This window comes from Anolis sagrei, chromosome Y, assembly GCF_037176765.1.
Source record: "Anolis sagrei isolate rAnoSag1 chromosome Y, rAnoSag1.mat, whole genome shotgun sequence".
NCBI classification, from domain to species: Eukaryota; Metazoa; Chordata; class Lepidosauria; order Squamata; family Dactyloidae; genus Anolis; species Anolis sagrei.
The window spans coordinates 41,445,058-41,470,027 of record NC_090035.1 but is presented as its reverse complement, the minus strand read 5'-3'; the positions used below and the strand labels follow the sequence as shown (position 1 = coordinate 41,470,027).

At 41.9% G+C, this 24,970-nt stretch overlaps 1 protein-coding gene across 1 annotated transcript in view; it reads left to right on the top strand.

Annotated features, from left to right (window-relative positions):
* LOC137095322 (elongin-A-like) overlaps nucleotides 1–24,970 on the top strand; it is a 69,970-nt gene that overhangs the window by 23,624 nt on the left and 21,376 nt on the right. The window contains exons 3-4 of the mRNA XM_067461821.1: nucleotides 12,807–12,925; nucleotides 16,561–17,734. Of these exons, the coding sequence (XP_067317922.1) occupies nucleotides 12,807–12,925; nucleotides 16,561–17,734 (1,293 nt within the window). The remainder of the gene's footprint in view (nucleotides 1–12,806; nucleotides 12,926–16,560; nucleotides 17,735–24,970) is intronic.

The window sequence follows — 24,970 nt, the reverse complement described above, 5'->3', positions numbered from 1 at the left end:
CTGCTGGTCACAGCCGACCTCCAGCTGGAGCGCTCAAGGGCCAGGGCTTCCCAGTTCTCAGTGTCTATGCCAGAGTTTTTAAGGTTGGCTTTGAGCCCATCTTTAAATCTCTTTTCCTGTCCACCGACATTCCGTTTTCCGTTGATAAGTTCGGAATAGAGCAACTGCTTTGGGAGACGGTGGTCAGGCATCCGGACAACGTGGCCAGCCCAGCGGAGTTGATGTTGGAGGACCATCGCTTCAATGCTGGTGGTCTTTGCTTCTTCCAGCACACTGACGTTTGTCCGCTTGTCTTCCCAGGAGATTTGCAGGATTTTCCGGAGGCAGCGCTGATGGAATCGTTCCAGGAGTTGCATGTGACGTCTGTAGACAGTCCACGTCTCACAGGCGTATAGCAGGGTTGGGAGGACAATAGCTTTATAGACAAGCACCTTGGTCTCCCTACGGATGTCCCGGTCCTCAAACACTCTCTGCTTCATTCGGGAAAATGCTGCACTTGCGGAGCTCAGGCGGTGTTGTATTTCAGCGTCGATGTTGACTTTGGTGGAGAGGTGGCTGCCAAGGTAGCGGAAATGGTCAACATTTTCTAATGTTACACCATTAAGCTGTATCTCTGGCATTGGGGAGGAGTTGGCTGGTGACTGCTGGAAGAGCACTTTGGTTTTCTCAATGTTCAGTGACAGGCCAAGCTTCGTGTATGCTTCTGCGAAGGTGTTTAGAGTGGCTTGTAGATCTTCTTCTGTATGCGCACAGACGACATTGTCATCAGCATACTGGAGTTCTATAACAGATGTTGTTGTAACTTTGGTTTTGGCTTTCAGTCTGCTGAGGTTAAACAGCTTGCCATCTGTCCGATAGATGATTTCCACTCCGGTGGGAAGCTTCCCATCAACAAGGTGAAGTATCATTGCGATGAAGATGGAGAATAGAGTTGGGGCAATAACACATCCCTGTTTGACACCCGATTCCACCTTAAATGGGTCACTTTGGGAGCCATTGCTGTCCAAGACTGTTGCCATCATGTCATCGTGGAGGAGCCGCAGGATGTTCACAAATTTGTTAGGGCATCCGATTTTGTGGAGGATGGTCCAGAGAGCGCTGCGATTCACTGTGTCGAATGCCTTGGCAAGGTCGATGAATGCCATGTACAGAGGTTGGTTTTGTTCCCTGCATTTTTCTTGGAGCTGTCGTGCAGTGAAGATCATGTCCACGGTTCCTCTGGAGGGGCGGAAGCCGTTCTGGGATTCTGGAAGGGTGTCTTCTGAGAGGGGCAGGAGGCGGTTTGCAAGGATTCTTGCGAGGATTTTCCCAGCGGAGGTTAGAAGGGAGATACCTCGATAGTTTCCGCAGTCTGTTCTTTCCCCTTTTTTGAAGAGGGTGATGATGGTGGCATCCTTGAAGTCTGCTGGGATTTTCTCGGTCACCCACACTTTTTCTATGAGCTGGTGGAGTTGGTGTGTCAGCTCAGGTCCTCCCTCTTTGAAGATTTCAGCAGGGATCCCATCCGGTCCGCTGGCTTTGTTATTCTTCTGCTGGCTGATGGCATTGCTGACTTCTTCCAAACTAGGCGGTGCTGCAAGCTCATCCCTGGTTTGTTGTTGCGGGATTTGTGAGAGGACCTCTTCGGCCACATTGGAGCTGCGGTTCAGGAGGCTTTGGTAGTGTTCTTTCCAACGTAGTGCAATTGAGTTTTGGTCCTTCAGGAGTTTGGTTCCATCTGATGAGCGTAGAGGCTGTATGCCATGGTTTCTTGGTCCGTAGATGACCTTTGTGGCTTTGAAAAATCCTTGAGCATTATGGGTATCTGCCAGGTGTTGGATTTCTTCAGCCTTCTTTGTCCACCAGATGTTCTTGAGTTCTCTTGTCCTTCTTTGGACCTCAGCTTTTGCACTGGCGTAGATCTTTTTCTTAGCAGCACAGTTGATGTTTCTCTGCCATGTTTGGAAGGCTTTCCTTTTCTTGTCAATTAGCTGTTGGATCTCGATGTCATTTTCATCAAACCAGTCTTGATGTTTCTTGGCTTGGTATCCAATAGTTTCTTCGCAGGCTTGGATGATGGAGGTCTTCAGTTTGTTCCAATGTTCCTCAACATTTTCGGGGTGTTCTGTGGGTAGATGGTTCTTGAGTGCTGTTTGGAGATGGGCTCGTCTGGAGGGCTCCTGAAGGGCTTGGGTGTTCATTTTGCGCCTTGTCTTTCTGCCTTGGAGTCTGCGCTTGGGAGCGATCTTGATGGCCATCGAGGATCGGATTAGCCTGTAATTAGTACTGGTAGTGTTTGAAATAAAAAGAGAACATCTGGCAATATACTCATTTTAACAGTGGCAATTCTGCCCAGTAATGAAAGATTTAAGTGTTCCCATGTCTTCATTTTCTTCTTTACTTCTGTCCATTTTCTTTCATAATTATTCTTCATCAGATGTGAGTTGTTTAATGCTATAATTATTCTTAAATACTTTGTTTTCTGAGTTATTTTTATTCCTGATAGTTCTTGTAATTTTATTTTCCTTTCATTAGTTATATTTTTCGTAATCATTTGTGTCTTGTCTTTATTTATTTTAAAGCCCGCCACTTCACCAAATTCTTTTATCTCTAATAGCCATTTATTTATATGTTCTAGCGGATTTTCTATAAAGCAGACTACGTCGTCTGCAAAAGCACGAATTTTAAATGTATATATTTTTTGTTTTTAGTCCTTTCAAGTCATTGTTTGTTGATATTCTCTTTAGTAAGGTTTCTAGTGCCAAAATAAAAAGTGTTGGAGACAGGGGGCATCCCTGCCTTGTGCCTTTCTGAATGGGAATATTTTCTGATTGCTGTCTATTTATTATTACTGTAGCTTGTTGTTTTGTATATATGGCATTAATTGCATTCAGATATTGATAGCCTATGTCCATTTCCTTCAGTAGATCTAAGATGAAGTTCCAGTTGACATTGTCGAATGCCTTCTCGGCATCCAAGAACATCAATGCGGCTTCTTTTTTATTGTTTTTTTCGTAATAGTCTATGACATTAATCACAGTCCTTATGTTGTCTCTTAGTTGTCTCCCTGGAAGGAATCCCACTTGATCTTCTTCAATTCTTGTGACTAGGAGTTCTTTTAATCTTGTTGCAAGAATTGCTGTAAATATTTTATAATCCGTATTATGTAGGGATATGGGCCTAATTTTTTTTACTTTCGAACCATCTGTATTTTCCTTATGAATCAAGGAAATCATTGCTGACTTCCATGTATCTGGTATCACTCCTTCTTCCGTTACTTTATTCATGACTTTTTGGAGTTGAGGTGTTAATATTTCCTGGAATGTTTTGTAGTATCTGTTTGTAAAACCGTCTGGTCCTGGTGCTTTGTCTGACGGTAGATTTTTAATAGTCTTACTTATCTCTTCTTGGGAAATCCTTTTGTTTAATTTTTCTCTTTGTTCATCTGTTAGTTTCTGTATATTTTGTTTCCCTAGGTCTTCCGCTATCTTTTCTCTGGGTATCTTCTCGTCTTCGTATAATTTTCTATAGTATCTCACAAATTGCTTAGTAATACTTTTTGTGTCGTAAAAGCTCTTCTCATTTTCTATTATCTTGGTTATCTGTCTGCTTTGTTTTTTGCTTGCAGTTTTCCTGGCTAGGCCCTTCCCTATCTTGTTTGCATTTTCAAAAAAATATTGTTTAACGTATTTCAATTTTTTTCCATTTCTTCTAATTGCAGTGCATTCATGTTTTTTCTTAATATCTCTAGCTGCTGTAGTGCTCGCTTATCCTGAGGTTCCATCTTGATTTGTTTTTCTATTTTAGCAATTTCTTCCTCTAGCCTGTCATACTCTTGGTTTCTGCATTTCTTTGCTCTTGCCGCTTGTTCGATTAAATCTCCTCTCATATATGCTTTACTAGCGTCCCAAATGACCTTCATCGGTCTATCTTTTTTGGTATTCAAGTCGAAGTACTCTCTTAATAATTCCTTGTTCTTTTCTGTCTCTATTGAGTTTGAGAGTAGTTTATCATTCAATTGCCACTTGAAAATTTTCCCTCTTTCCTGTTGTTTTCGAATTGTTATCTCTAACGGAGCATGGTCAGAAATTAACATTGGAAGTATTTTGCTTTTCACAACCTTGGGTAGAATTGTATTTGTCCCCCAGGCCATATCAATTTGGAACCAAGTTGAGTGCCTACTAGAAAAGAACGTAAAATCTCTCTCTTCCTCGTGATAGTGTCTCCATATATCTACTAAGCCAAATTCTTCCATTAATTCTAAGAATGTTTTCGGTAGTGTCCCAGATTTACTTTGTTTAAGTTTCCCTGCTTGTCTCATTTTATCCTTAGATATATCCACTATTCCATTATAATCCCCTATAATTAAAAGTTCATCATATTCTGTGTCTATTATTTCCTTCTTCAATTTCTTAACAAAATTACTTTTGGTTTCGTTGGGGGCATATATATTGCACACTAGAATATCCTTATCTTCCAACTTGACTCCTAGGATTCTTCCCTCATGATCTTTGAACGCTAAATTTGATGGTATCTTTTCTTTCACATACATTACTCTTTTTATTTTCCGGGCCAGACGCATAATAACATTTCCCCAACGCTTTTTGTTCCAGGTGTGAAATAAGTTTATTCATTATATGTGTCTCTTGTAACAAGATTAGGTCATTTTTTTAAGATGGTGCCATATCCTCTTCCTTTTCTGGAGAAAATTCATTCCGTTAACATTGTTTGAATATATTCTCTCTGCCTTCTTTAGTATTCTTACTGTTTGGATAGTCCTGATTTGGCTTTGTCTTGTCCGTTTGATAGGTATAATCCTTTGGCGATATTTCTCTTAGTCTTTTTCTTCCTTTGTCATTATCATCCTTATCTGTGAAAGAGAATTTCCTTGTGGTTCCATCTTGGTTGTCTCTGTTCTGTGGTGTATGTCTGTCTATTTCTTCATCATTTTCCATTTCTTGCTTATCTTTATCCCTTTTCCTCACAAATTTCTCCCAGAAGGCCCTAGCTTTTGCTTCTGATGTCAACCAGTATTTATTCCCATTCCATGTTACCATTAGGCCCTCCCTCTTCTCCCATCTAAATCTAACATTTCTTTTTTTGAGTTAATCAGTCAAAAAATAATACTTACGTCTTCTTTCTAGTATAGATACTGGTATTTCTTTTAGGATTACTATTTTGTTGCCTTTATATTGTGTTGGTGATTTTGAGTTTTCTCTTAAAATTTCGTCTCATAAGTTTTTCCTTACTAGCTGGGCTATTATATCTCTTGGTACCTTGAATCTTTTGGAGTGCATGGTCTGGATTCTGAAAACCGTATCCACTTTTGATCCTATTTCCATCTTACTGTTATTTGTGATTTTTGCTATGATATCAATTATGACTTCTCTTGTATTTTCTTCTTCCTCCTCTGTGATATTTCTAAATCTTAACTGAAATTCTTTCTCTTTAATTTCACTTGCCTCTTGTTGGTTCTGAACTAAATTTACTGTTTCTTCTAAGTTCTTTATTTTATTTTTCATTGCTTCCTGTTGGTTCTTAATTATGGAGTTCTCTTTTATTAATTCTGTATTTTCATGTTTTAATTTCTCTACTTCATCTCTTACTACATTCATTTCTTCTTTGAGTATCGATTGCAGTTCTTCCTTCATACCTTTTTTTCATTTCTTCCATTTCTTTTTTGATGGTTTTGTTTTGTGCATCTTGGTTGTCTTGTATCGTTTTAACTTCCGACTGTAATTTCAGTATCTCTCTCATGACGTCCTTTATAGTGGGTTCTTCCGATAATGAGCCTTTTCTTGCACTTAATTGTAGCTTTTTTCCCCGTTTCTTTTTCTTTTTCCTTGTCCTTCTTTCCCTTCTGTGAGCTTGCCATAATTGAGTATGTATTTTAAAATAATTTTTGTGTGCAGTTGTTATTCTTTGTCACAACACTTACTACACAGTCTTCCTCACACCTTTCTTGCAACTTCTTTACACCCTACTCTCTCACTCACTTTCACCCTTACATTCACTCCTTCCAGTCTTGCTGTCAATACCTTTCACTCTCTACTCAGACTCCACACTCTCCCTCTCTCTCCTCACTCTTATCCTCCTTGCTCTTCTCACTCTTCTCACTCTCACTCCACTCTCACTCCTCCCCTTTTTTCCCTTCCTTCCTTCTTTCTTCTCTCCTTCTCTTGCTCTCCCCCTCCTTTCCCCTCCTTTCCTCCTTTTCAGTCACTTCTCTGTTGTCTTTATCTTTTATTTTCCCTTTGAGAGGTCTAGCTGTATGTGTTTCCTTCTGTTCTGAGCCACTCTGTGCCTCAGTGTCTCTTTTCCACTAGCTGCACTCTTTACTTTGATTTTCTCGCTTTCTCCCTTGCTTTAGAGCCCTTTCCAGAGGAGGTTGCTATTCCTTTCCAGATATTTACATTATGATTCATAACAGTAGCAAAATTACAGTTACTAAGTAGCAATGAAAATAATTTTATGATTGAGGTCACCACGACATGAGGAACTGTATTAAGGGGTTGCAGCATTAGGAACATTGAGAACTACTGGTCTAAAGGAAAGCTGTTGTTAGTCATCCTGCTTGGCAGAAGTTGAGGAGGCCGCAGAGCCTGTTGTCCCTTTTCAGACCAAGTGAGAAGAAGCTGGTGGCCTTTTTCTGACTTTAGATCAGAGCCATGCAACTTGGTTAAGCGTGGGAATTATGTGGCTACCCACATGTTCTTTAATTCAACTCCCAGCATCCGAATCCTTATCATGGACTGTACTGGCTAGGGCTGCTGGGAATTGTAGTCCAAGAGGAAATCTGCAGAATTCCTTGACCCCTGAAGGACAGCTCCTGTCAAGGCTTGAGAATGATGGGAGTTGAAGTGAGTAGCAATTTGTGTGTGTGTGCTGTTTTAAGTATACCAATAATAGGATTTCCATTTGACTTTTTGGGCATCTTTGTGGTCCCTTTGCAAGACTTTATTTGGATACCTCCAGCCTTGAACCACTGCTGTTATTGCAGACATTGTGTGTCTGAACTCTATCCTAAAATTAGAAGAGATGCTTCAGATCACCTGGGAAATAGATAGATAGATAGATAGATAGATAGATAGATGGGCAGAATCCTATAGTTGGGAAGGACCTCCTAAGACCAACCCCCTTCTGCCATTAAGAAAGACCCCTCCTGACAGATGGCCATTAATTAAAATGGGCTGTAAATAGTCTCTAAAATAGTATTCTAAAAATGTTTTTGAAACAGTGATAAACAGTTCCAGTTTGTCTCCTGTGCTATGCTAATAATATAATATATGATATATCAATATAATATTTATGATATTATAATGTAATACAATATAATACAAAAATAATACAATATTATAATTATATATTTTTATTACATGTAATATTACTAATAATATTACAATATAATGGTATAGTACAATATAGTAATATATAATACTGATATTGTACTATGCTAATAATATATCTATATATATAAATCTGTTAGGTTGGTTCAACAGGACAGCAAAACTCTAAAAAACCCCAACGAAACTTAACCAAAATTCCCATGCCCATAACACAACCCACAAGGTACAAACATATCTACTCAAAATGAAAAACAACACAACAACACACTCACAAAACAGCAAAACAACAAAACTCAAAAAAACCCCAACGAAACTTAACCAAAATTCCCATGCCCATAACACAACCCACAAGGTACAAACATATCTACTCAAAATGAAAAACAACACAACAACACACTCACAAAACAGCAAAACAACAAAACTCAAAAAAACCCCAACGAAACTTAACCAAAATTCCTATGCCCATAACACAACCCACAGGGTACAAACATATCTACTCAAAATGAAAAACAACACAACAACACACTCACAAAACGGCAAAACAACAAAACTCAAGAAACCCCCAACGAAACTTAACCAAAATTCCCATGCCCATAACACAACCCACAAGGTACAAACATATCTACTCAAAATGAAAAACAACACAACAACACACTCACAAAACGGCAAAAGAAAGAAAAAGGGGGAAGGAAGGAGAGAAGAAAAAAGGGAATGAAACAAGGAAAGAGGGAGTGAAGGAAGGGGGAAGATGTAGAGAAAGAGGGAGGGAAGGAAAGAAGGAAAGAGAGAAGGAAGAAAAGAGACCAGAAGAGAAAGAAAAAGGGGAAAGGAAGGAAAGAGATAGAGAAGGAAGAGGAGAAGGAAAGATGGGAGGGAAGGAAGGAAGGAAGGAGGGAAAGAAGGAGAGAAAGAGGGAAGGTTGGCCACAGCAACACGTGGCAGGTAAAGGTTGTAATTTCTATTATTATTATGCTATTATTCCTATGAGACCCTGGGGAATGGGAGAGGTGTCAGGTCCCAGAGGCAATGAACTGCATAATTGTTATTGTTATGATGGTGGTGAAATAAAAGGAAATAAAAAGAGAAAGAAGGAAGGGAAGGAAGAAAGGCAAAGGAAGAAAGGAGAAAGGAAGAAAGGAGAGAAAGGGGGAGGAAAAGGGGGAAGGAATAGGTAGGTATCTCTCTTTCATAATAGTCCAGATATCTACCTCAACTTTGATAAGTTTTACTATAGGCCACAGCAACGCGTGGCAGGGCACAGCTAGTGTATGTGTGTGGATATATATATATATATATATATATATATATATATATCTTGTAAGCCGCTCTGAGTCCCCTTCGGGGTGAGAAGGGCAGCATATAAATGTCAATCATAAATAAATAGTCTAGCAATATCTAAATCAGAGATTTAACTACTCATTTGGATTCCAGAATCTACCAGCCACCAGATCAAAGGGCTGAAGAGTTGTAGTTTTAAAAAAACAAAACAAAACAAAACAAACCTTTTCCAAGTTCTGATCCGAAGGGGCACAAGTTTGCTCCCCTTGATTTAAGTCATAACCCTGGCTTGACAATTTTTTTTATTTATTTACTATGCTTCTATTCCGCCATTCTCAGCCCAACGACGACTCATGGCGGTTTACAAAGCGGCACAATTCGATGCCCACAGCAGTAAAAAGATAATTTAAACATTAAAACATTTAACATAGATTAAAAAATTCATTGCAAATAACATCAATAAAACATAATAAAAAACCTTAAGTCCTCTGCATTTCATTACTACTCATTATCCAGTTGCGTTGTCCAACCGTTCCGAGATCAGAGTTTAACAGCTACACTGCGTTTGGGAAAGCCTGCTCATATAGCCAGGTTTTAACTTTTTTGCGAAACGTTAAGAGGGTGGGGCCCAATTTAATGTCCCTGGGGAGGGCATTCCACAACCAAGGGGCCACCACTGAGAAGGCCCTGTCCCTCGTCCCTGCCAGTCGAGCCTGTGAAGATTGCAGGACCGAGAGCAGGGCTTCCCCAGATCTTAAATTCCTAGAGGGTTCGTAAGGAGAGATATGTTCGGACAGATAAGCAGGGCCGGAACCGTTTAGGGCTTTATAGGCTAAAGCCAGCACTTTGAATTGTGCTTGGTAGCAGATTGGCAGCCAATGGAGCTGACGCAACAGAGGAGTTGTGTGCTCCCTGAGCCCTGCTCCTGTTAGCAACTTGGCTGCCGTGCATTGGACCATTTGAAGCTTCCAGATAGTCTTCAAAGGCAACCCCACATAGAGAGCATAGCAGTAGTCTATACGGGATGTAACCAGAGCGTGGGCAACCGTGGCCAAGTCAGACTTCCCAAGGAACGGGCGCAGCTGGCGCACAAGACCACCACTGAGACCTGGGGTTCCAGGATCAGAGATGAGTCCAGGATTACTCCCCAAACTGCGAACTTGTCTCTTCAGGGGGAATGTAACCCCATCCAACACAGGCTGTAATCCCCTGTTCGGCTTTTCAACTGAACAGGAGGACCTCTGTCTTGTCTGAATTTAATTTCAATTTGTTTACCCTCATCCAGACCGTCACAGTGGCCAAGCCCCAGTTCAGGACCTAGACAGCCTCCTTAGTAGCAGGTGGGAAGGAGTGACAGAGTTGGACATCATCCGTGTACAGATGACATTGCACCCCAAAACTCCGGATGATCTCTCCCAATGGCTTCATGTAGATATTAAATAACATGGGAGGATAGTATTGATCCCTGCGGGACCCCACAAGACAGTGGTTGTGGGGTCAAGCAGGAATCTCTCAACAACACCTTCTGGGAATTACCCTCTAGGATGGACCGAAGCCACTGCAAAACAGTACCTCCAAGGCCCATTCCTGCGAGGCATCCCAAAAGGATATCGTAGTCGATGGTATTGAAGGCCCCTGAGAGGTCCAGTAGAACCAACAGGGACACACTTCCCCTGTCTGGCTGCCAGCGCAGATCATCCACTAAGGGAGCAACAATTCCACTAAGACTACAATTCCTGTTGTCTTTTTATGCACAAGGCCTTTTGAGCTATGCTTGTTGAGCTTTCCTTGCCCATAGTGTACACACAGCTTTTCTTATCTGGTCTCTAGTCAAACCAGTTTTGTATATCTTCACAGCATTTGTATATCTTCACTGCATTTGCCAAATGCCTCTAGAAAAATGGTCCAAGTCCTTCAAACGCTATGGCACACAGGAGATGTAGAGTTTTGGTGTGAACTTTTCTAGCACGCCTATTAGATATCACCTGTGGAAAGAAACCTCTCCTTTCCACCTTCTTGCCTTCCTTCTCCACCAGCCAAGAGAGATTTTAAAACTACTTCGAAAGTAATTCTTATTCTTTTTAAATACAGTCAATGTGTGTTAACAGCCTGTGGGCTGCATTCAACCTTTGGAAGTCTTCTGCCCATGACTCCCTGAGCCCCACAGTTTTGACTGTTTCCCCACCATTGCCTTAAAGAAGGTTTGGTCAACTGGAGCGTGGTAGAGGACCGCTCTTCCCCTTCCCTCCACCTCAAAGGTGCAACTGAATAGCTCTGTTTTCATCTACGCCCTTCCCCAAATGACAGCAGGATGTGTGACATTGTTTATTTGGGAGTGTTTTGTGTGACTGAATATTTTCCAAAGAGATTTTTGAAGCTCAGAGGATTTGATGAGGAGTTTCATGAGTTGCAGAAATGGGGCCGAGGGATATCTTCCCCAGAAATCAGGATCTTCAATTGAGTAATCTCTGCTGCCTGAGCCTGACTTCCCACTTGCCTCATTTAGGAAGGCTCTGAATTCTGCCATTGAAAGTACAACTTTTCAGGACATGGTTGTGGAGTCATGAGATTTTGGAATTACTTCCTTTTGCATTTGTTTATTTGTTGATCCTGCTCCTTGATGTGCAGATATTATTTTGGTCCTCCACTGTAGTTTACTGTGTATTCAAATATCTATATCTTTTTCTGTTTTTGATTACTGCATATAGAGTTTTTTAGCCTTTTTTAGGCTGAAAAAGCCCCCCTCGGATTATATTCGAGTCAAGGTTATTTATTATTTTACTCTTATTATTATTATTGTATGTTATTTTACTCTATTATTGTTTTATTACATTTACATTATTTTACTTTATTATTTTTATTACATTTATTATTTTACTCTGTTGATTATTATTTGAAACGTAACAAGATTAGTACACAGCAAACAAGATCACAATGCTGGCTGTTGTATTGGATCACACGTCTGACACTTCCTAAGTGTCTAGGACTGTGTGATGTATCGGTGAATAATGCGTGCAGATCCCAGTAAGGTGGCCTTCTGCAGCTGACAGATTGTAATTTTGTCAGCGCCGATTGTGTTTAAGTGCAGGCCAAGGTCTTTAGTCACTGTACCCGGTGTGCCGATCACCACCTTGACTGGCTTGTACCAAAGTCTTTGCAGTTTGATCTTTAAATCCTCATATCGTGTCAGCTTTTCCAGTTATTTCTCTTCAGTCCTGCTGTCACCTGGGATCGCAACAACGATGATCCATACTTGGTTTTTTAACTCCATTATGAGACCAGGAGTATTGTGCTCCAAAACTCTTGTCAGTCTTAATTCGGAAGTTCTAGAGTAGTTTGACGTGCCCATTTTCTGTAACTTTTTCAGGTTTGTGGTCTCACCAGTTCTTTGTCACAGGCAGTTATTTGTGGAACAAGTTCCAATGAACCATCTGAGCAACGGTATTATACCTCTGTTTGTGGTCTGTCTGCACAATCTTCTTGGAGCAGCTGGGGATGTGATCTATTGTTTCATCTGCTTCCTTGCAGAGTCTACACTTGGGATTATTACATTTATTATTTTACTCTATTATTATTATTTCATTTATTATTTTATTCTTATTATTATTACATGTATTATTTTACTCTATTATTATTACATTTTTACTCTATTATTATTATTGCATTTATTAATTTACTCTCTTTATTATTATTGGAAGGATATGTAAGCACATTTACATTGAAGAAGGTCAGAATAATGGTTTAATTAGAGCTGGATAGTCTTATCTTAAATTACAGTTTTATATAAATATTCAAAAACATTTAGCTTCAATTAATGTAATTTTATTGGTATCTATTTTTAAATTAGCTGCTGCATTTCCCACCCTTGGCTTATACTCGAGTCAATACATTTCCCCAGTTTTTTTGTGGTAAAATTAGGTGCTTCAGCTTATATTCAGATTGTCTTATACTTGAGTATGTATGGTAATTTGTATTTTGAAACTTTTGATGGTTTTCTGCTGTATCACTGGAGCCTTTCTAGGGATGAAAGTTAGACTATAAACCAATAAATAAGCAAAGGCTTTTTTTAAAGTAAATAATTAAGTGTTGTGTGTTTATATTTTTAATTGGATGGGGGGATAATGTTATCTATCCTTCAGTATAAGACTGGATACATACATACTTAAATGCCATCTGATCTGGCTTTCTGCCTCTTTTCTGCAGGAGACTGGGGTAGGGAAGACGGTGAACGGTTTACGGAAACACGAGCAGGTTGGAGATTTTGCCAAGAACTTGGTGGCGAGATGGAAGAAACTGGTGCCAGTCCCACCAGAGGCTGAGCGGTGAGCCCCTTTTTGCCCTTGGTGAAATCTGGGTGTCGGGTTGGTGGCTTTCGTCCACACAAAACTGTAGACACATCTTGAATTGATGCACAGTTCCTCAAACCTGTAGGATTATGTAATAGCTAGAGGGGAACTGAGCAAAAAGGTGTAGGCATATTTTGGTATCGAAATATGAAAGAAAGAAGAAGCTCCTGTCACTGAAAGCTGGGATGTTGCATAGATATGTGAGACCAGTCTGGCTATATCCTCAGTTCTAAAGGCTAGCACTTTGGAGCTCAAATTTAAATGCAGGTTAAGCATCCACTATCTGAAATATTTGGGACCAGAAGTGTTTTGAATTTCAGATTATTATGTTTTTTCAGATTCTGGAATATCTGCAAAATGTGGTATGGTGCGAATCCACATGTCCCATCATGGCATAGATCAGGGGTCCCCAAACTACGGCCCGCGGGCCACTTCCGGCCCGCAGAGGAGGAGCGCCCCCCCCCGACACAGTGCCCCTCCGTTGGCTGGCTCACACTGTCTATGGGGCCCGATGGACAGCGTGAGCCAGCCAAGGGAGGCTGCTCCGCATGGTCTACTCGCCAGTAAAGCACCTTGCAAAGTGCTTTACTCACAAGTAGGCCGCGCAGGCCTGCTCCTCCCTTGGCAGGCTCACTCTGTCCATCGGGCCTGGCGGACAGCGTGAGCCAGCCAAGGGAGGCTGCTCCGTGTGGTCTACTCGCAAGTAGGCTGCGCGGGCCTGCTCCCCCCCTTGGCAGGCCCACGCTATCCGTCAGGCCTGATGGACAGCGTGAGCCAGCCAAGGGAGGCTGCTCCGCATGGTCTACTCGTGAGTAAAGCACCTCGTGAGGTGCTTTACTCACAAGTAGGCCGCGCGGGCCTGCTCTCCCCTTGGCAGGCTCATGCTATCCATCAGGCCTGATGGACAGCGTGAGCCAGCCAAAGGAGGCAGCTCCGCGTGGTCTACTCGCGAGTAAAGCACCTTGCGAGGTGCTTTACTCACAAGTAGGCCGCGCGAGCCAGCCAAGGGAGGCTGCTCCGCGTGGTCTACTTGCAACTAGGCCGCGCGGGCCTGCTCCCCCCCTTGGCAGGCCCACGCTATGTAGATGAGCACCACAGAGTCAGACACGACTGGACTTCATGTCAGAGGAAAACCTTTAACCAGGAAAATTGTGGAAGATCCAGGGTGGGAGAAAGAACTCTTGTCTGTTGGAGGTAGGTATGAATGTTTCAATTGGCCACCTTGATTGCCATTTCATAGCCTGACAGTTTTTAGGGAGAATCCTTTGTTGAGAGGTGATTAGCTGGCCCCGATTGTTTCTTGTCTGGAGTTCCCCTGTGTTTGAGTGTTGTTCTTTATTTACAGTTATAATTTTAGAGTTTTTTAAATACTGGCAGCCAGATTTTTGGTCAGACTAGAAATAGGAAGATTTCCCATTCTCTGCTCCTGGAATTACTGCCTAAAGAGGGCTAGAAAGAACCCCCTCTAAGGGCCCTTCCACACAGCAAAATAAGATATGTGCAATGTGCAGAGGAATTTTTAATTGATTTTAAAAAAACAAAAAACTATAGTCCGGCCCTCCATCGGTCTGAGGGACAGTAAACTGGCCCCCGGTTTAAAAAGTTTGAGGACCCCTGGCATAGATCCTTATATATCTCTCTAGCCTTGTGCCTCTTTCCAGTTTTTCACCTTTTCTTTCACATTAGCACCGGGTGGCCCAATGAGATAATAATAATATTAATCATCATCATCATCATCATCATCATCATCATTATCTTTATTTATATACCCCGCCACTATCTCCCCAAAGGGGACTCGGAGCGGCTTACATGAGGCCAAGCTCAGTGATACATTACAGCAAAATAAACTATAAACAACAAAAATAACATCACAATAAAATAAATACACCATTCAAGTAAAATAAACAGTGCAAAATAACATAATGGAAAATCAAACACATTGGGCAGGCCAAATGCATGACATAAAATGATAAAACTCTGGATGAGATAGCAATGAAAAAGGTATATTTGTGGGGGAGGAGCTTGTAGGGGATGGAGTTAGACTTTCAATAAGGTTGGGGGAAGTGCAATATGAAGAAAACACTGTGGGTGAAACAACAGGAATGGAATATATGGGCACTCTCCAAAGGCACATTGGAAAAGCCAAGTTTTTAGATTTTTCTTAAAAACTGCTAGGGTGGGGGCTTGCCTAATCTCACCAGGTAGCGAGTTCCATAGCCGGGGGGGGGGGGGGGGCGTACAGCAGAGAAGGCTCTCTCCCTTGTTCCCACAAGTCGTGCCTACGATACAGGAAGGGACAAAAGGAGGGCCTCCCCCGAGGATTGAAGGGAACGTTCAGGTTTGTAGTAGGAGATGGGGTCATGAAGGTAGGCGGGTCCCAAACCATTTAGGGCTTTATAGGTGATAACCTGCACCTTGAATTGGGACCAGAAAATAAATGGCAGCCAATGGAGCTCCTCAAACAGGGAGGTTGACCTCTCCCTGTAATTCACCCCAGTTAGTAGACTGGCTGCCGAAAGTTGTACCAATTGGAGTTTCTGGGCCATCTTTAAGAAAAGTTAAACTTTTGTGTGGGCAGGACTGCTGACTGACAGCTTGGCGGTTCGAATCCGGGGAGAGCGGGTGAGCTTCTTCTGTCAGCTCCAGCTCTCCATACAGGAACATGAGGGAAGCCTTCCACAGGATGATAAAACATCACAACATCTGGGCGTCTTCAGGGCAACATCCTTGCAGATGGCCAATTCTCTCACACCAAAAGTGACTTGCAGTTTCTCAATTTTCTTCTGACATGGAAAAAAAACCAAAACCATTTCCATTCACTACTTGGGTTGCGCTTGGGACACGAGGCTAGAGAGAGTCTGAGGATCTGACAGGTTGAGGATATAAGGGTCTTGATACCTATATTCAGGTTGAAAGATGCAATGCAAAATGTACAGGCAATGTTTGAGGATGCTGCCAGCTGCCTGCTTCTACTTTGCAAATGAATGATTAAGAATACTGCAGCTGCCGCCGTGAAAGTGGAAACAGGCAGTGTAGGTGGCAAAAAGTTTTGGATTTCTGGATTAGAGGCACTCAGCTTGTATAAAGGTAAAGGTTTTCCCTTGACATTAAGTCTAGCCAAGCCCAACTCGGGGGGGGGGGGTGATGCTCATTCCCATTCCTAAGCTGAAGAGCCGGTGTTGTCCGTAGACACCTCCAAGGTCATGTGGCCAGCATGACTGCATGGAGTGCAGTTACCTTCCTGCTGGAGCAGTACCTATTGATCTATTCACATTTGTATGTTTTCAAACTGCTAGGTCGGCAGAAGCTAGACCTAATAGTGGGAACTCACCCCATTCACCGGATTCAAATTGCTGACATTTTGGTTAGCAAGTTCAGCAGCTCAGCATTTTAACCCGCTGCACCACCAGGGTCTCCCAACTTGTATAGACTATGTAAAAACTCAGGAATCAGTGTTGCATTCTGGTTCTGCCTTATTAATCATAGAGTTGGAAGGGATTGTAATTGCCCTCCAGTCTAACTCAATGAGCTAGAAATGGCCAGCCTCAGCATGAGTAAGACTTCGTTTCCATATTAAATCAGTCTGATTGACTCCTCTTTCTTTCCTTAAGGCACAGTCTTGAGCCTGCAGACCGCAGCTATGACCAAAGCATCCAGAGGAAGCGACAATGTGATCTTTCCCCCAAAGAGGAGGAAGAGGTAGAGCAGGACTACTCAGAAGCCTACCAGCCTACCTACCACCTGAAACATGGGGCAAAGAAGACCAAGAGATACCCAGAGCCCAAGAGAACCCATGAAACTGTGAGCTATGACATCCCGGAGGACAGGATGTGGGACCGAGAGTCCCCGGTGCTCTCCAACCAGGAGGGCTCTGATTATGGACAAACAGTCTCCCCTGAGCCAAACGACATCCCTCAGGAACTGTATGTGGACTTTTGTAGAACTGAGAAAGATGAAAGAGAGCAGAAATATCTTCATAGGAAGGCCACTAAGAACCACAGCTTTCATGATAGGCAGGAGGGGAACCACAGTAGGACTTTCAATGATGCCCAGGACAAAACCAGCTCAGGTCAGAGCAAGGAACACAAGTCTTCTCACAAGGAGAAGCAGCGGCTAGAAGCCAAGAGCGAGGACAGGGGGGCTACTTTTTGCATTGAGCGGATGCACAAGAGTTCCTCCAAAGAGTCCTCCCGAGAAACTGCTTTGATGGGCAGCAGCAAGGAGAGGCCTAAGGCCTTGGATAGCTCCAAGCAAGAGAAGAAAAGGGAAGGTGGCAGCGCCAAGAAGGAAAAACTGTACCTTGACTCAGAGGAGATGTTGGACAATCACGCGAAGAAGCCAAAACACTCAGATTCAGATAGAGCCAAACCCGAGAAAGTGAAACTCAGTGACCGGGAGAAACTGAAACCCGAGGGGGATTCCTCTACTAAGAGCAAAGAGGAGAAGTCTTCTGGCAGTTTAAAAAGCTCAGAGGGTAAACCCAAAGCCCCCGATTCGCACAAACGAACAGTTGCCTTCTCGCCTCCAAATCCTGGGGAGAGAGAAGCGGAGGACGTGTATGAGCGACCTACCATGTCTTTCGAGTCCTACCTCAGCTATGACCAACCCCAGAAGAAGAAGAAGAAAGTAGTCAAGCCCCCAGCTCCTGTCCCCGAAAAGGAGAAAGACATAGGGCATGGCAAACAGAATGGTTCCAAGGCGAACGCTAAGAGCAGTGACACAAGCCAAAAGCCCCAGAAGCAAGGCAGTGAAAAAAAGGCAACGGGGGTGCCCAAAGCAAGAAAGGTGAGTCTTATGACACAGGGTTGCACTTTTTCTTCACAGGAATATTCAGTGGAATGTTTCTCCCCTATCGGACAAAGTGGAGTATTTCATTTTGAACACTGTTTCCATAACACAAATAAAGTTCTTTTCACTTCCTTCTTTGCTTCCAGGCTGGGCTTCTTTCTCATGCAGACAAACAGCTTCACTCTTACAGAGCCTCCTCTCACACTGAGGTTACACAGGAACTTCACACAGTAGTTTTACATACAACAGCTTTCACACTGGAGGTTGACACACAAGGCTTTTAACCTGGGGCTTCTCTCACCAAAGCCTTCTCACACTGAGGCCTAAAAACAGAGACCTACCTCACACAGGCCTTTCTCCCACTGAGGGGTCTCGTAGACTGAGGCAATTTAACACTGAGGCATACTAATCTACAGGCACACGTACTTATATCAAATTGTAGCTTTTGCTGTCATTGCACCCATTTAACCCTTTTAGTGCTTGACTCACATTTTTGTAATCACAAATACCTAGTTAATTTTTAATATTTCTGACAAGTGATGCACAAGGAAGACATTGTGCATTTATACTCAAAGTGCACCAACTGCAGGTTTTCCTGAATTTTTCTGGTTTGGTAACATTTTTTCCATATCTTGGTCACTTGTTTATGGTAGTGCTGTGCACTTGATGTGGTGCCTCCATTAGAAGAATAAAGTTGTACAAAACACAACTGCTTGTCCAGAATTTGGAAATGTTTGCAATATGAGGATTAAAACTGCGAGCCCAGCAGGATTAATGACCAAATCGGCTACTGAATTCTAGATGATTGGTGTTTAAAAACCTTTTCCAAGCTCCAATGCCATTGAGAAACTACAGCACTCAAATAGGGAGGTGGAAAATAATTGTTCTTAGTCCTCTGGTCTCAAGATGTTGGGTTTACCTGTTGAAACTCAGAATGTTTAGGCTTTGCTTGATTAGCACACGAGGGGGGTTTCTCCTGCATTATTCCTACATTGTGGTATGAATGGCCAGAGAGTGTTCATCCCTCTTTCTGCTTTTGGGAAAGGTATCCATATGACTTCTTACCCTGGTAATTGAAATGGTTTGAGCTGTGTTGTTTTTACGTCTGGGATTCTCTTTTTAACTGCATTCTTATTGTTTACACCTTGAGGGATGGGAGGATGCAATCTTTGTAAATTCTGTCTCTTTTAAGTGTGTTCTCAGGTCTCTGGACCCCCCACACCTTCACCCCTTTACATTTTTAATGCATTAATGAAGTGTTTTCTCCATGACTTTGAAGGGAGAGGTGCCATACAGCCTCATGGGAGGGGTGCCATACAGACCATTTCACTAGTTAAGAAACAAACCTAAAAGCAGATATGATCCCTTATTAGTCTTACAACTCTTGGTCCCTCTTTGCCTCTGTTCCTTTTGCTTTCTTGTTATTTTTTGGACAGAGATGGCGTTGGTCGCCTTGGTGGATGATCAATGAAGAGAGCTAGACGGAGAATGTGTCCTTACTAATTCTCCTGGACCTCACAGTGGCTTTCGATACCATCAACCATGGTATTACATCTGGGCCATCTCTCTAGGATGGGGCTTGGAGGAACCGTTCTAGAGTTCTTCCTGGAGGGTCAGACCCTGATGGTGGTGCTGGGGGACTCCTGTTCAACTCCCTGGCCGGTGGCCTGCAGGAACCTTCAGAGTTCAATTTTGTCCTCCATGCTGTTCAATATTTACATGAAACTGCTGGGAGAGATCATCCAGAGTTTTGGAGTTTGGTGTCAAATTTATATAGATGATATCCAACTCTATTACTCCTTTCCACCGAATGCCTAGTATTCTGTCCTCCTAAACCAGTGCCTGTCACTGGTGATGAACTGAATGAGGGCTAATAAGTTGAAATTAAATCCAGACAACACAGAGGCATGTCTGTTCTGTCAGAAGGTGGATCAGGGTGTGGGATTACAGCCTGTGTTGGATGTAGTTGCAATCCCCATGAAAGCGCAGGTTTGCAGTCTGGGGGAGATCGTGGAGTCATCACTGACCCCTGTTGCACAGTTAAAACTGCGACCATACCTTGGGACACCAAACTTGGCCATGGTAGTCCACGCCTTATTCACACCCTGTCTGGACTACTGCAATGCTCTCTGTGTGGGGATGCCTTTGAAGATAGTTCAGAAGCTTCAATTGGTTCAGGTATTGGCAGCCAGATTGCTAACTTGAGTGCTGTACAGGGAGCTGACAACTCCTATGTTAAGGCAGCACTACTGGCTGTCAGTTTGCTTCTGGGCTAAGTACAAAGTGTTCGTTATTACCTGTAAAGCCCTAAAAAGACTATTTGAATAACCGCCACTCCATGTACAAACCAGCTCGAGTGCTGCGGTCTGCGGAGGAGGCCCTCCTCTTGGTCCCGCCCTTGTCTCATGTACAACTGGCAGGAATGAGAGGGCCTTCTCCGTGATTGCCCCCAGCTCTGGAACTCCCTATTGGAAGTTCCATAACCTATTGGAAATAACTTCACCCAGTCTGGGCACATATTTGTTTGGCAAATGTGAATCTCCATGAACATAGAGACCAGCTTTTGAAAAACATTCGTCAAGAAAAGCATGACCTTGTTAGAAGTGAACTCTTTGAACAAGTGATATTCACAAGCACTCATGCAATGGCACACAGGTAACTCAGCTGTTAAACTGAAGAACCATGTCTTTAAACTGCCAAGGATAAAGACATGCCACTACAAAAAAAAATTGATTAGCAGAGGGTGGTTGTTTCTTTGAAGCTGAAATTTGCAGTTGCCTAAAAGATATACACTTCCTTAAAACCTCTTAGTTAAAATATGCACTCAGAGATTAAAAAAACACTAAAGTTTTCTTGAAAAAATAACATATTTTGTTTATTCATAAACAACTTGTTTTTATTCACCAGACAGCCACATTTCTTATTAATGTTCAGTTAGAGATAGGTTGTACGTAGTTCTCTGTGTTGAGAACACAGGATATCATTCTTTATCAATAGTCCATAGCCGTTATAGTTGTACTCACTGAAGTCCATAAGTCATACTTCTTTATTGAAGTCCAAGCAGCCACCTGTTTTCATTGAAGACCAAACACATACATGCAAATACCTCCGTTGAGCTGGGAAGAAACACATCCACCTCCAATGAGGTGGTAAGCAGACTGAATACGAAATGAAGTCCTGAGTCCGAACATGCTCACTATAAACTTATTCATTTTCTCTTTATCTGAACATTATGATTTGGTATGGACTATCTCCTTTGATGTTTTAGGAGTACACTTTACCTTTAATAATATAGTTCTATGAGATTTACTTCCAGGTAGGTTTTATGCAAGAGTGGAAGGAATTAGTACATTGTGTTGTTTCTCTTGAAGAATTATAAAGAGTTGTATATATACTGTATATACTCGAGTATAAGCCTAGTTTTTCAGCTTCTTTTTTAGGCTGAAAAAGCTCCCCTTGGCTTATACTCGAGTCAAGGTTATTTATTATTTTACTCTGTTATTAGTATTATTTGTATTTCATGTATTATTTTACTCTCTTTATTATTATTACAATTACTGCATTTTACCCTATTATTATTATTACATTTATTATTTTACTTTTTTATCGCATTTATTATTTTACTATTTTATTACATTTATTATTCTACTCTATTATTACTATTATTGTTGCATTTCCATTATTTTACTTTATTATTATTATTGTATTTATTATTTTACTCTCTTTATTATTGTTGGAAGGATACGTAAGTACATTTACACTGAAGATATGTAATGATTTAATCAGAGTTGGGCAGTCTTATCTCAAATTACAGTTTTATGTAAATACTAGCTGTACCCTGCCACGCGTTGCTGTGGCCTATAGTAAATCTTTTCAAAGTAGAGGTAGATATCTGGAGTATTATGAAAGAGAGGTACCTACCTATTCTTTCCCCCTTTTTCTCCCCCTTTCTCTCCTTTCTTCCTTCTCTAGCTCTTTCTTTCTTTCCTTCTTTCGCTCCTTGGTTTCATCCTTCTCTCTTTCCTTGATTCCCTCCCCCCTTCTTCCTTTGCCTCCTTTCTTCCCTCCATGTTTCCTTCCTTCTTTAATTTTTTATTTCCTTTTCTCCTTCCTTCTTTACCTCTTTCCTGCCTTTCCTTCCTTTTATTTTTCTTTCCTTTCTACTTTCTCTTCTTCCTTCCTTCGGTACCTCTTTCTTTCCTGCCTTCCCTCCTTCCTTTCTTCCTTCCCATTGCTTACCAAACCCTTCTCGTGCTTTATGTTGGGTCTTGGGAGTCCTACCTCCCCTTTCCCTGCCACGCGTTGCTGTGGCCCACCTTACCTCCCTCTTTCTCTCCTTCTTTCCCTCATTCCCTTTTCTTCTTTCCTTCTCTCCTTCCTTCTTTCTCTTCCTCTTTCCTTCTTCCTTTTTTCTTTTCCTTCCCTTTCTCTTTCTTCCTTCTCTGCCTCTTTCTTTTCTTCCTTCCTTTGGTTTTTGTTTCCATTCTTCCTTTTTTCTGTCCTTCCTTCCCCTCTTTCTCTTTCTTTCTCTTCTTCCTTCGCTCCTCTTTCCATCCTTTTCTTTCCTTATCTCCTTCCTTCTTTCTCTACCCATTTCTTTCCATCCCTCTTCATTTCCCTTTTCTCTCTTTTCTTCCTTCTCTACCTCTTTCCTTCTTTCCTTCACTCTTTGCTTCCATGTTTCCTTCTCTGTTTCCTTCCTTCCTTTGATGTTTTTCCTCTTCCTTGATTGGGCCCGCCGCGGGGAAGGAAGGGGGCGTGTCTTACCGGAGGGGGGTGGGAGGAAGGAAGGATTGAGTGAGGGAGGGAAGGGGTGGGGGTGAAGGAAGAGGGTGTGTTCTACCGGAGGGGGTGGGAGGAGGATTGAGTGAGGGAGGGAAGCGGTGGGGGCGAAGGAAGGGGGCGTGTCACATGGGCGGGGTTAGATGAAGGAGGGGGAGGAGGGATGGTTTTGACAGGGCGGGAAGCGGCGCGGCAAGGCTTGGAGTGGGCGGGGCGGGGTTAGGTGAAGGAGGGGGAAGAGGGATGGTTTTGACAGGGTGGGAAGGGTTGCTGCGGGGCTTGGAGTGGGCGGGGCGAGGATTGGAGGCGGTTTGAGCAGGGTAATATGAAGGAGGGGGAGGAGGGATGATTTTGACACGGCGGGCTTGGAGGTGGCGTAGGCTGGGTTAGATGAAGGAGGGGGAGGAGGGATGGTTTTGACAGGGCGGGAAGCGGCACGGCGGGAGGATGGGGGCGTGGCTTGCGCGGAGGGAGCGTTGGCCGGCAGGCCATGTGCGCGCACCAGGAAACTTGCGGCTGTGTGCCATTGCGCATGCTCAGTTGTTTTGTCGTTTTGTGAGTGTGTTGTTGTGTTGTTTTTTATTTTGATTCGATATGTTTGTACCTTGTGGGTTGAGGTATGTACATGGGAATTTTGGTTAATTTTCGTTGGGTTTTTTTGAGTTTTGCTGACCCGTTGGACGCCACTTACAGATTTATAGATATAGATAGATTAAAAAAACATTTCACCGCCTGATGCCTCAATTAATGTAATTTTATTGGTATCTATTTTTATTTTGAAATTTACCTGTAGTGGCTGCATTACCCACCCTTGGCTTATAGTCGAGTCAATATGTTTTCCCAGTTTTTTGTGGTAAAATTAGGTGCCTCGGCTTATATTCGGGCTGGCTTATACTCGAGTATATACGGTACATACTTGGTTTCTTTGTGTATACCTGTGCATTACTTACACTTGCAGTATAATAACATGTCTATAACACCTCCCACACCAAAGAGGTAAGTCAAACTAGAAAATCAACATAAACATAGAATATAGGTTAGCAAATACATACATTAACAAACAAACAATGAAAGGCTTGTGAGGTTGCTATTTCCAACACTCCCTTCCTAAAGAATTAAAAATGGCCCCCTCTGTGCTGTCATTCAAAAGGCTTTTTAAAACACATGTATGCACTTTAGCCTATGGAGAGGAACAGGGCTAATAATAACAACAACAATAACAGCAACAAGAACAAAATTCTATTTGTATACTGCCCTATCTCTCCAAGGGGACTCAAGGTGGTTTCCAACATATAAGGCAAAACATTCAATTGCCCCAAAGGAAAACCATACAGAGAAATTAAAATAAACATCATAAAACATAAATTCCTGCTAAAACATACACCAAAAAATAAATAAAAAACCCAATTTCATTATAACTCGATCAAATGGGTTCAAAATACCAGTGGTCAGGATTAACAAATGGACATGGGCAACTATAAAGGGCTGGGCAAGGGATCGTGCAACCATGTATCATAGGGCCAGGGAAGTGGATAAAGTGTAGAACAGAGTACTATCTGATGGCCTAGGGAAGGGCCTAAGGACCAATCTTTCTCGAAAACCTGCTGGAACATCTATTACACCTATATACATCCCGCCTTCTTGTTGAATATCTATCTTTGTTAATCTGCTGTACACCATCTTAATCCCAATTACTTTAGTTGGATTGTAAGAGTTTTAATTGATTTAGTATGTTAAATGTGTTAATTGTATTATATCATGTCTATTTAAGTTATTTTTTTATTTGTTATACATTTTACTGGCATTGAATGTTTGCCACTGTATTTTATACTGTTGTAAGCCGCCCTGAATCCCCTTGGATGGAATTGAACCAAATAAAATTATTATTATTAATAAAATTATAATTTATTAAATTATTATTAATAAAATTATTATTATTAAATTATTATTAATAAAATTAATAATTAATAAATTATTATTTATTAAATTATTATTAATAAAATTATTATTATTATTATTATTATTATTATTATTATTATTAGACTTGCCGTCCCCTGCCACGCGTTGCTGTGGCCCAGTCTGCTGGTCTGGAAAATAAAGTAACTAGAAAGTGTTGGTTTCTAATATATGTGATTGCTTTATGTTTTAGGGTAAATAGTATTTCTTGCTGTTTCTTTGTCAGTGTTGATGTAGAGATTGTCTGGTTTGCCTACTTTGGAACATGCAACATATAATCGTCCTTCTTTAGGGGTCCCTTTCAAATCTATAATATTATGTGTGTGTGTGAATCATATATATCTATGGCTGGATGGCTCTTTGTCAGGAGGGGTTTGATTACATTTTCTTGCCCTGGTGAAGGGAGTTGGACTGGGTCTCCTTAAGTATTTTCTGTTGGACATGGAGGCTCTGTGTGGGAAGTTTGTCCCAATTCTGTCGTTGATGGGGTTCAGA